Source organism: Maniola jurtina, chromosome 2 (genome assembly GCF_905333055.1).
Source record: "Maniola jurtina chromosome 2, ilManJurt1.1, whole genome shotgun sequence".
NCBI lineage: Eukaryota > Metazoa > Arthropoda > Insecta > Lepidoptera > Nymphalidae > Maniola > Maniola jurtina.
The window spans coordinates 7,747,440-7,760,736 of NC_060030.1; the positions used below are offsets into that span (position 1 = coordinate 7,747,440).

The 13,297-nt window shown below is 34.0% G+C and overlaps 1 protein-coding gene across 1 annotated transcript; it reads right to left on the minus strand.

The window, feature by feature from the left end:
* Positions 1-5,032: 5,032 nt before the first annotated feature.
* Positions 5,033-11,808, minus strand: LOC123872030 (Golgi phosphoprotein 3 homolog sauron). The gene is made up of 5 exons (XM_045916149.1): positions 11,493-11,808; positions 11,258-11,405; positions 9,075-9,173; positions 7,970-8,145; positions 5,033-6,059 (listed from the first exon to the last, which is right to left on the minus strand). The coding sequence occupies exons 1-5, from the start codon at positions 11,676-11,678 to the stop codon at positions 5,811-5,813; spliced, it is 858 nt and encodes a 285-aa protein (XP_045772105.1). The 5' UTR covers positions 11,679-11,808; the 3' UTR covers positions 5,033-5,810.
* Between the last annotated feature and the right edge of the window lie 1,489 nt (positions 11,809-13,297).

A 13,297-nucleotide genomic window follows, 5' to 3' on the forward strand; every position in this document is an offset into this window, starting at 1 on the left:
TTTACAAATTGGCATGACTGAAGTGAGATACGTAAGTATACTTGGGGTGTTACTTAAGCTGAAATCTATAGAGCGTACTTTGACTTCACTCAGACAGAGTTAACACGACACAGATTTATGTATCATGAATACATTTTTCTCATTTTAACTGTCTTAAGTCTGAGCAACGTCAAAATACTCTCTAAGAATCTGAGCCTTAATGTGTTTCTATCATTACCTAACTTTTACAAAAATAACTAAACCAAAATGTATAAAAAATTATACTCAAAAAATGATTTCATATTATTGTAAACTACTTAAGTCACACCGTGAGCTTCAAATTTGATTTGAGTAGATACCTAATTAAAAAGTTGCATCACAAACAGACGAATATTTATTCCATAAATTACAAATCAGTTACGAACTATATTATACAGCAATATAGGTTCTAGCCAAAATCCACACACTGGTGTATTTTGATTGTTGTCCCACGTAAAATAAATAGAAAAAAGCAGTTGAACTATCATTCATAATTCTGACTGTATTAGATACTACTAATAGATACTTTTTATACCAGTGTATACTGAAATAATACGAATGTATAGTCCGTACAAAATGACTTCTCACGCGCCATTTTAACCCTATGAGCCAACTGTCATGTCAAAAATACGATTCACCTTTAAAATAAGAACTAATATCGTACTTCTGTCAAGACATTTTTGACAGATAAAGTTGAAAGGGCGCGTGAGAAGTTAGTTTTTATGCATAAAGTTGCCTTCAAACTACGGAAATATAATATAATATATAAATATCTATACTTTGAAATTACGTCTAAGTGTGAACAGTGACATTTCAAAGTAGGGTGAGCGATATTTATATATTATATTATATTTCCGTAGTTTGAAGGCAACTTTTTAAGTCAATTTTATTTTGGACAAGTGGGCAAGGCATAAAATATTACATTCTAGTCTACTTTTGTACCTGATCCATTTATAACTATGAGCCATAAAATTATACCTAAAATATAAAATTCTCCAATTTAGCCATACTGTTACAATGGGGTAGATGCCGACGTTTGGTTTGGATCGTTATTCTACAATTCTCGCTAAACGGCATTGACGCGCTTCTATTTTATCGACCTTATTCTGCTATTTATTTTGTGTCTGCTACCACCAGCTACAAAACGATTTTCACCTATTTTTCTCATGACGAATATTCTTTATAACTTTGATCACTTAAGCTTTGGATAAAACTAATAAAGAAATCGAGACATCTACCACATTTAACAGTATACCGAATGACAACCACGTCGTACTTTTTTTAATTAATTTTAATTCTCATACGTAATAATTTATTTTTAATCTAAGCAAATAATAAATGCATTTTTTATGCACACGAATTTTTTAACAAATCAGTTTTATCAGTCCCAAGATTTTCAAGCCAGGATTCTTGTATATAAATTATTAGCTGATGTACCGACTTTGTTCGCGCGAATTTAGGTTTTTAAAAGCCCATGGAAACTCTTTTGATTTGCCAGGATAGAAAGTATCATTTATGACCATCCCCAGCATGCAAGCTATCGTTTTTTCAAATTTTGGCGAAATTGGTCCAGCTATTTAAGCGTGAAAAAGTTATGAACGGACAGTTACTTTCGCATTTATAATCCTACTATGGATTTAAATAGGTAAACATTAGTAGTGCTATTGGCAAGGCGAAACGGATCTTACGCTAACTAGCATTTTAAATTTATAAAAATAAGGTATAACTGTTACTAAAAATATATTTTAACACAATTATTAATATATAGTATTGTCTAACTTATAATACCAAACTAAGCAGGGAAAAATATTGGTTCTAATGATGGGAAGGTTGGCATACCGGCAACGGTCCAACGCTGCACCTAGAAGTGTAATGTATTCATATCGAAAATATTTTTAATTCTATTCTACTTCTATTCAAATGTGTCTCCTTGTAAACTGCTTAACACATACTAGATACGATGGTACGTTTTTAACGCGGAATAGGAGGGTAAATTTGTTAATGAGGGTAGTTTTTAAGTCCTATCTAGTTAATTGACTCATTATTAGTATGTAAACCAAGATTTATCGCAATCGGGTCATTAGTCTTTGAACTATCGCCAACTAAGCTTCTCAGTGTGAAATAGCACGCTCGTTCAGTTTATCGAAGCGCGAAATGTAGAGCGTGTAATCGCGTATACCAAAACGAATGTAAAACGCGAAAAACGAGAAAAAACTAGTCTGCATTCGCCCTTATAATTTCTGTAATACAACTTCTAGGAGCTCAAGGCAATCGCGCGTCATGCCGTCACATGTAGGCTTTCCAAGTTTTTAGTGCTCTTTAAATAAAGTTCATGATAATAATAGGTATGAAACACCTAATATAGACAACGTCTACCAAAAGATCCTAAGATCATAAGCCAAACAAAAAAAAGGAAAACAAAGGCATTAAGCTTGTGCATTAAGATAGATGAGCCACCCCAATATTTACAATAAAACCGTAATACTAAATACTAATACATAGTTAATATAAGTTATTGGTCAATGAAACCATAAAAATTAAAAAAAAAATATACACATACTGGGGCTAATTCCGTTGTACACAGACTCTAATCTAAACTGGCATGTCATAAACTATGTCATGCCATTCCGTTCATAATATTTTTAGTACATTAGTTTATTTATTTATACAGATACAAGTTAGCACTTGACTGCAGTCTCACCAGGTGGTATATAGTTCGTATATTGGAGAAGGATGTACTAACTTCAAATCTATCATTAAAAGGTTAGATTTGTGTACTATCCGATTAGCACAAATAATAAAGTTGTTTAAGAGCTGCTCATATAAAAACAGTTCGTAAAAACTAACATCTTAGAGTTCAACCTATTTTCCCCCGAAATTGAAAATCTCTTAGCGCTTTTCGCTGGGCTTGAACAAGATGAGTGCTCAAAACTTTTTTCGCTTATTTGGGGCACTAAAGTACTTTTTAACCATTATACTTTTTATTAATTATGACTAACGTAGAACATGTAGACAGTGTGGCTAATTCTATTGTACACAATTTCTAAACTAAACAGGTCTAAATCTATTGCTATACTTTCCCGCAGGGAGCATTGTTAGCAATATATAGACGTGTCATTTTAGTTTACTTTAGAGATTGTGTACAATAGAACTACCCACAATATTATTTACACATATACAAAAATAAATCAAATGTAGGTATAATCATAGACGTAACTTTTCTGTAAATTAGAGGCCAATAGTAAAATAACACAATATACGAAAACTCCATTAATTTACCAATTACCTATTGGTTCATTTTATTTAAACACAAATCCCTAAGCTAACTGACCTAAAAGTAGTATTGTCCTTTTCCTCAAGGAACACTATGGTCTGTGACAAGGATAGCACTATTTTTACATCTATTTTAATAAGAAAAAGTGTGTACAATCACCCACCAAAGGCTGTCGTGTAGAGGTGTTGCCTATGTCAAACTCAATTATTTTTTAAGGATTGAATAGGTCTTTCAAAATAAGTAAAATAAAAAAAAAAGTTAGTCATAAGTTTAAAAATAATTTTAAACTATCGGTTAAAAACAATCTGATGAGCTTTTTTAGTTTAATTAATAATTTAAAATAATTATAAGTTAATGACGTCACATTTCACTATTCATACAAACTTCTATATTAAGCGCACATTGGCAACATCCCTATTCACAAACTCATGAGCCCAGAACGAAATGTCTAGGGACCGCTTGGAAGATTTCTAGCGAAGCCGCTAGTATCTCATAGAATTAGTTCAAATTTTTACATATAACTATACAATTTATTACATAATATAACTTCCATGTGCAAACTGTGACATAAATTGAATCTCAGAAAGTCGTTATTGCTAGTCATCAATGCACCACTCTGTATAATATAATTTATTCACTAATTATACATAAAAGAAATCTACATTTTGTGCCTAGTCTTGAAAAAGTATAAACTTCATGGTGACCCACGCAACGGTAGGTACTGATTTTGATGGCACCTAAATTTTAGTTTCGCATCTTTTTCTTACCAATTTAATAAGAAAAGGACAGACAAACTAAATTTAAAACTGTCAAGCCTCGTGACTTTAGGTGCCAGTCTTGACCATAGTGTTTAAAGTAGAGTAGTATACCACAGTTCACGAAAGTTAGGGAACTCTAACAAAACGTCGAGGCTCCGACGTCACTGGTAGCTTAAATGAAGCCTTATTTTTCTATGATTTTACTTCACCATAATATTTGACATATCGTCGATTCAGAATCAAACCAAGAATTCCCTCACTCTAGTTCAATCTGGTAGTACTTAAATTTAATCTATTTGAATATTTAATTTTCTGCCCTTTTTTATCAATATTAAAAAGAAAAAGATGCTGATGCCAAATTATAAGAACATAGTGTTGACATGTTTACAAGTGGTTTGCGTGCAAGTTGTAAAAGTCACAAGTTTTTGGGAGTGAGTACAAACATGATATACGCGTTCGCGACATCCACGTATGCATAGGACACTGACGCATCCAGAAGCCGATGCACGTTATGTACACGGTTCGTGCGCATGCGCAAGTGTGGATTTTTCTTAACGTCAACCACTTGTCTACAAGGTTTCAATATACCCAATTTCATATGATCGTTCAAACCTAATACTGATCACAAAATGAAAATTCTAATTACAAATAAAGTTATGTACAAGTAAGTGTAATTATAACTATATATATTTTTAACTGTTTCTTCATTGCACTCAATTCATAATACACTCAAAAATTTTCGCCACTTAGGTACTGAATAATTTAGTAAAGGACATCACCCAAATTGAGCTACATTTTTGCCGGCCACAAAAAGTCAAAAAAAAACTATTTCTACAGTAATATTATCAATAATATAATAAGGTCTACTACATGGTACTTCTTTTGCTTTTATTCTGATCCTTTACATCAAATGTAACATACACGGTCGCGACGTTTGTACTACATAAATCTCGGGGAAAGTCGTCATTATGATCATAAAGCGCAAGCGCCAACAATGTACGCACTAGCGCTTTCAGTATCGTCACTACATTTGTCGTTGTATCGTTGTTTTTTTAATTCAATTTCGATTTGCGATAGTCGCGATCTCCTGGTGGTAAGATGCTAAGATTGAAGCGTGCTTAATTGGAAAGGTTATGGACAGTTATATAAACCCTATCAAATTCTATACCAAAGTCAAGTCATTTATTCAAAATAGATAACATTGTACACTTTTTGATAGTAACTTGTTGGATTTGCAAAATAATGATGTAATGGTGATAATTAATTACGTAAACTTAAAACTAAAGCTACGAGGGTTCAAAACGCGCCCAGGTCTGAGAAGAGGCCACAACAACCTACCTGCAGGCACCGGAACGTTAAATCGCTTGGCATCTTTTGTCGGTAGGATGGCCACAGCTGAAGTCTCTTACTACACTAGACCAGAGACAATTTAGAAATTATAAACTTTTAAATTGCATCTGTCGATAATCGAACATGGAGCTAAATTTACACTAATACTATACAGGGGTATTTATATTAGTTTGTATGTAGGGGGTGATCTCTGGAACTAACGATCAAAAGAAAAATCACTGCTAAATAGTTACACTATCCCCGATTGCTATAGGTTGTAAATGATCGCGAAACATGGACAGGTCACACGGGCACAGTCGCGGGCAAAACTTAGTAGCTCAAAAGTTTACCAAAATTTTATGAGTCGCGAATGATGTCCTCTATTTTCACAAATTATTTCCAAGGTCGCCAGTGGCTTAAATGGCACGGTGCTATTTGGTGAAGGCCGCGAACACGGCCCACATGATCTCGCAGGCGTCGGGGCGCATCGCCTCGGCCTCGAAGTCCAGGTCGAGAAGCGCGCGCACGCGGCGTGTGGCTAGCTCGTAGTCTTCATCCGAGAGGGGTGCAAATGCGTTTTCGAGCACGTCAGCCGAATGCGCTAGCATTAGAAGTGCTAGCGAGCGCTTGTCTGCGTGCGCCACATCCACGATCGAACGACGCAGCGCTGCTTCCTGCACCTGCAAACACCATTCATCGTCATCACAACCCATCGCCGCTCTATGGAAAATGGTAGAACAACGGCATATCAAAAATGGTTTTTATCAAGGTCGCTGTTGGCACTTTTTAATATAATTGTTATAGTTCGCGACAGGTTGAGAAGGCAATCGGGGTATGAGGCGGGAGGGACGTCCCGCATACCCGCACGTCACCCGCGCCCACCACAAAAGTTTTTGAACACTATTACTTATTTGAAATCTCATGTTAACGTTTTTCATTTTATTCCATGATCTGGCTACTAATAAGCACAACATTCTAGAAGGTTTTACCCAGAGCGACTGATATCTGACGCTCAAAGATGTGTGCCATTTATGTTTGAAAAAAATGACTTACTTTAATGTTTGAAATGCAGTTACTTAGGTCTGTATTAGTCTAAATACAAAATGATGAAAAGGTGACAGGCTGATATATCAATGCTCAGCTCAACCTACTGAACGGATCGGGCTGAAAGGCATGCAGAGAGCTATTTATGACGCAGACGCTAGACATCTTCTGAAAATTAAACCCCTAATGGGGTAAATAGGGGTTTGAAATTTGTGTAGTCCACACAGACAAAGTTGCGGACTCAAGCTAGTTCATTCATTATTTTATAAAGTTGTATCTTATTACTTTGACAAAAAGTTTGGAAGCAATTTAACAAAATAGTTCAGATGATATTACTTATTTTATTTCACTATAATAACTATGAAGTTACCTACCTATTTGGTTTTTCTGGTTTTGGCAAAAGCATAATCTTGTAATATTACAATACATGTGTAGTATAGATATGTATCTACTATCTATGGATATAATATCTATGGATGAGAGTGTAGAGTTTGATTAATATTTGTTACATGTTATCATTCCATTATATCAAACAATGTTTCAATTGACACATTACACAAATATTTTGGCAATTTTGTATACAGGATGCAATAACTAATTTTGCAGAAAAAGAAATGTAGATAGATAGACAGATAGAAAACTTTATTGCACACAAATGAAATAAACAAGACAAAACAAAGAAACTAAAAACTAAAAAATAATTGTATGCAAATATAACAAGTGTAAATTAAAAATTTATAACACCCCGGCAAGTGAAGGTTACAGTAAATAGAAAAGAGTTGATAACTTTCAAGCGGCTGAATCGATTTTCTTGGATTATAGCTAAGAACACTCTCTATCAAGCCACCTTTCAAACAAGAAAAACTAAATTAAAATCGGTTCATTAGTTTAGGAGCTATGATGCCGTCAAACTTATAACACCCCTCTTTTTTGATCGGGGGTTATAAATACAACATATTGTAATCATATTTGTGTCATTTCCAAATTACTACATTTCTTTTCAGTTTTGTGTGGGTGCACTTGTAAGGTGTATACAATGAAAGGTGCATTATTGCCAACTGAAGAGTAACAATTTATTAGGTTCCAAATGTGAATGTAGAATTATAAAAATAAAATTAGAAGATCGTGCAACTCCATCTACAAAAATTTCTTTACAGTCGTATTCCTCATTGCTGAGGCAGGAGTTCTCTTGGGATAGTAATGTAGTGGGTTCCCAGATCCTTCCGCATACAACTGACTAAGTGAACGAGATTTCGATTCTTAGGTTGTAGTTATTATCAGATGTTAGTGATAATAACCGGGATCAATATAACAGAAGTAACGAAAAGGCCAAATTTGGACATTCAAAGTTTTTCACCCATCCAGCTACAGATCTGGGTTAACATTGCTTAATAATTACAATCGATTAGTATATGTTGTAACAACTAGGCCACATGTGTCCTCTTGAAAGCTAAACCAATATACCACAAAACCAACAAATAATTCATATTTTTATAAATATAAAATCGGTATATTCCATTAAACTTACGAAGTGGAATTTACATACCTTTTGCACTAAACGACACTTCACAACGTTATCAGTAAGTGGATGGGTTGTCATATCAAACAGTAGAAAATTTTGTTTTTCAGTTGTAAGTACTCCTTTTTCAACTAAATTTTTAGCGAGCCTCTCACGTACATTCTTCAATTGATACTTCAATTTCATAGGATTCCATGTTTCACCTGTTTGAAAAACATAATCAGTCATCATCACTTCTGAGCACAAGTCTCCTCTCAGAATAAGAAGAGACCTATTCTTCTTCTTTTACGACTTTTACCATTGCCAAGGATCACTGGTAGAAATTTCTTACAGAGATAAGTGCTTCTGTGTCCACTGTTTATCTTTTTTCTTTCTATTCTTATTAACTTTTGATACAAAAAAAAAAGTTTGCCATTAGTCCACCACGGTAGCCTAGTGCTGATTGGCAGACTGCATACATATTTGAGAACATTATGGAGAACTCCAAACATGTTAGGTTTGCTGATGTTTTCCTTCACAGATTTAATTCATTAAAACGTATGTAACTCTGAAAAGTTAAAGGTGCCTGGGATCAATTGTATGTATAAAATGTATGTAAAAAAACTCACAGATATTATGCAATGAGATTAAAAAATATTTGATGATGATTTTGGATGATAAGAATTAAGGATTATGATAAAGCCCAGGGTTAGTCTGTATTTATACCAATTTATTTGCAGTGCAGTTTGTCACAGTACCTACATATTATTTGCTCGCTCCTACTCCAAAAGTTAATATTTTTACTAAGAAATGGTTTAGCAATGAGTGGCATTGCCAAAAACTGGTTTGCCTCGAAACCATATAAGAACTTTCCAAATGTAGATAAGCACTAATTAATTAGTTCAAACGAACAAATTTCCAATTTTATTACAATACTAATTAATACTATAGTCTTGCTTCATTTTTGTAAATTGTTTGGTGGCATCACCTTGCTGGCAGCTATAGCCTCCCACCAGATCAGACCAGTGGCAATTTATAAATAATAAATTCCCAAATTGCGCCTCCTGGGAATCAAACCTGGGACCTCCAATTTACAAGACCACAGCATTCACAGATGCGTCAGGAAAGATATCAATGTTTTTGATAAACATACCACTGAGATATTCTATCCAACTTTGTACAGTCTCTGGTGGATCAGTATCCTTCATGTGTTTCAAAGCTTCATCTAATAGCACATCACCAGTTGGAGTGTCTGCGCAATAAAAAAATAGTTAAGTGCAAGCAATTCACACACAAAGAGCTCTTATATGCAAGATAATGTCCTTACAAGTATATACAAGATAATGTTTTTTTTACCCGACTGAGGCAAAGCCAAAAAGGAAGGGTTATTAATTTACATTTATTTTATTGTATTTATTTACTTATACAATGTACAGGGCATTTTTGTTACAAAAACCACAGTTGTTTTACCAGGCACTGCGTAATTTATTATAGTTACATAATAAAACTATAAAACCAACATAATCACAAATTGGTAAAGTAGGTACATAATACATGGTGGCCTTTTGAAATTTTTATTATTTCTTGTGTAGTGGCAACAGAAATACACTCTTTAAACATAATATGAGCTCTCTATGGCGGCCCTTACACAGTCAATTTAGATCGCGATCAAGTAACTTTCATCGCGATCACAGATTGATGGATTGCGCTACAACATTACACGTTCAATCTCGATTTCGTCAGTCCGTGTTATCCTACCGCCGCGTGAACACGTGTTATCATGGATTTACATGAGGTTAACGCTGTAGTATCTCTTGTCTTAGCCCTAACTTTGAAGAAGAGGATTCGTAGAAGGCGCTGGGTTAAACAATTGTTACAGAAAAGAGAAGTGTATATACTCATTTAAATCTTTTTAAAGTAATACAACTAACTGCTGAAGATGATGATTACAAAAACTAGTTCAGGATGGATGAAAAATCTTTAAATGGGTTACTTACACATGGTAACTCCATATAATAAAACTGACTGACGCGATCCTGCGTTTACACGTTCAATCTTGATCACGATCAGTGGATCGCGATCTTGATTTCAAAATATCCAGATATTTTGTGATCAGATGCATCAATCCGTCAAACTACTCCGTACACTATCAATCTGGATGGCGATCATTGATTTAGATCGCGGATCGCGATCTAAATTAACTGTGTAAGGCAGCCCTATGTATTATGGTTCATGAGAAACAGCCCGCTGACTGGCAGACAAACAGATGGATGGATGGACAGCGGAGGTTAGTAATAAGGTCGCTTTGGAACCCTTTTGGGTCATCATCATGATCAACCCATTACCGGCCCAGTACTGAGCATGGGTCTCCTCTCAAAATGAGAAGGGTTTAGGACATGCGAATTGTCAGACTTCACATCCCTTAGAGGACATTATGGATAACTCTCAGGTATGCAGGTTTCCTCATGATTTTTTCTTTCACCTTTGAAGCAAATTTTATAATAATTATAATAATAGAGCAGCTCCTGGCAACAGTGTCTTTGGCATGGCAGTAATGGCATAAAATAGACAGGATGCAGCAGTGCCAGTGCTGGACAGATAGCATTAAAATAATTACAGTCGCAAACCAAACCAGCTGATGTACTAGTATAACTTTCGCCAGTCAATGTTTTGATTAAGTATCTACATTAATTATTGTTTTAAGAACTCAATTCATTTTAAAAATCACTTGTACTTCCACCTTGTGTACTTTTTTAAGAAGTTTGTGTTCATAAAATTATTAATTTAAAACAAAAATGTATGTACTTTATTGGATAATCAGTTGACATAATATTGGAGAGACAACATGCAATTTGCTGTTGAATATTCAAATATAATGGCCGTAATATTAATGTTGAATAATAATGTAAATTTCCAATCTTATACGCTTATTTATTTTCAAACCATTCAAACTAGTCTTACATCATCATGATTAAAACAAAAACTAAACATTCAATATTTATAATTACTAGTCTGAAACTGGCACATTACAGTAAAAACCTAAAAATTTAAATCCATACATACTTAATATTACAAAACCAAAACTGTATCTGTTTGTTTATCCTTTTAAAAAATTTATTTAGATAATCAACAAGTTCTTGTGATTTTTAAAAAACTTAAATATTATCAGACAAAGTTGGAGATAACAGAGTATAACTATTTTAATCTGCATTTAAGCAAATAAAATTGATTTGATTTGACTTATAAGGAGGAGGTTCATAGCTTATCAAATCAGTCTGAACAATAAGTAGATTTCAGTTAATATGCTGGGATGAAGAATTGTAGAACATTACTAACCTGATTTCACAATAACCTTCCTAGATAATAATCCTTTCCTTCTCATACCAGCTCTCTCCAATTCAACACGTCCTCTTAAGCCTAACTCTATCAAGATACAGCCTCTGAGACCGCTAGATATACAATCATTCCAGAATGATGTGTAGCCCTGAAATTAACAAGATTAGTTCGTGAAAGTAGTAAGTGATACTATCTGAACCGCTAACACACTTAACAGCAGCAACTGAATACTTGCTTCTTTGTCCTTTAGTCCTAACAGTAATACTTCTTCCATGAGTGTTAATCGAGTTTCCTTTGAATCGCCGTCATCATAACTTTTATCGTTCTTCTTATCGTCCACATCATGGTTCTCCCTGCTTCCGTCGGCATTATTTTCTTTAACAACGTGTTTTCGTTGCACCAACCCTTCGGTGCGGTTCATTTTGGCTTACAATAATACACAAAACTCTTTATTTTTCACTGCTACAAAATTATTTTGGTAAAAAGTGTACAATAAACTAAACGTTGACGTTTGCCACACGACCAATGTTATGAAGAAAAAACATGGCCGAACAACATATCATAGACTATAGAGTAACAAACAATGGAGAAAGCCATAGAGAAAACTAGGGATGGACACGGGTAACATTGATTTAAGTAGATGTATCCCATTAGTTATATCCTTATAGGTGTACCTTCTAAGGAGACATGAATTAGCTTCATTTAAGTTTGTACCAAAATTCGAAACATACTCGAACAGATTTCTCGTCTGTGGAAAAGACCAAATATCTAATCAAAGTTTCGTACCTCAAAAGGAAAAACGGAACCCATAAAGGATCACTTTGTTGTCTCTCTGTCTGTCCGTCTGTCGTGTCTGTCAAGATATAGGGTACCTACGTTCCTATGGTACTTTCCCGTTCAACTAGAATCATGAAATTTGGCACGTAGGTAGATCTTATAGTACAAGTAAAGGAAAAAATTCGAAAACCGTGAATTTGTGGTTACCTACATTACAAAAACAATATTAAAATGTGATAAGTAGAGGCGTTTGTTTATTTCTACTTGTTTCACTCTATATACCTAGGTAGGTATTCTAATTACTAATAAGATATCTCTACTAGGTACACGATACACTAATGGTTACTAGTAGATTATTATCAATTTTTAAAAGTTCTAGTAAGTACCTATCTAACGTTTATCGTGATCTATGATCATAACAAAGTGCTTGATAGTTATTTCCAACCTGATCTGCGTTTCAATTTTTTCAACACATACCGTGGCGGGCCGAGGAAGGATTTCCGAGGTTATAGTTTCTCAACCCCTTCCCACAATTTAATTCGAATAAGTAATCTCCTAAATCTTATTAAGTGCTAAGATCGAAGCAATAAAATCTAAAACTATTTCGGTCAGATTAAGAAATTAACGATAAGTACTAACTATACCTACTTATATACTTACCTACTTATTTTTATAAAATCAGTCAGGTGCGAGTCGGACGCGCACAGGGAGGGTTCCGTACTATCGTGCAAGAAATAACATTTTTATTTTTTACGAGTAGGAAATAATTAAAAAATATAGTTTCCTTTCAGAGTCAGTCGATCGTTTTAACATAATAATTTTTTATTCACAATACAAGAAACCCCTAAAATATGTAGTTTCGTCTATTTGTATTTGTTTATTTTAAAATAATAATATCTATTATAGCTATAAAGTTTAAAGAAACCTGTTGGCTGTTTACACAAAAACTGCTCAACATTGGTAATCATATGTGTACTGATTGAAAATAGAAGATTTTTCAGGGTAAGTACCTAAGTATATTCTTATACTTGTTCAAAACATAAACCATAGAAATAAATCAAACCTATGGCGCTCCAAAATCAATGACATAAAACAGAATTTAAAAAAATAGTATTCAACAGGAGGAAATACCATGGAAATACCCATAAAGTGTGCAACGAAATAAGAATTCGTTGCCAATAAATAGTACGATGTATTTTATAACTACCTACGTACTTATTTACTTAGCACTATTTACAATTTGTTTACATTATTTGACAATGT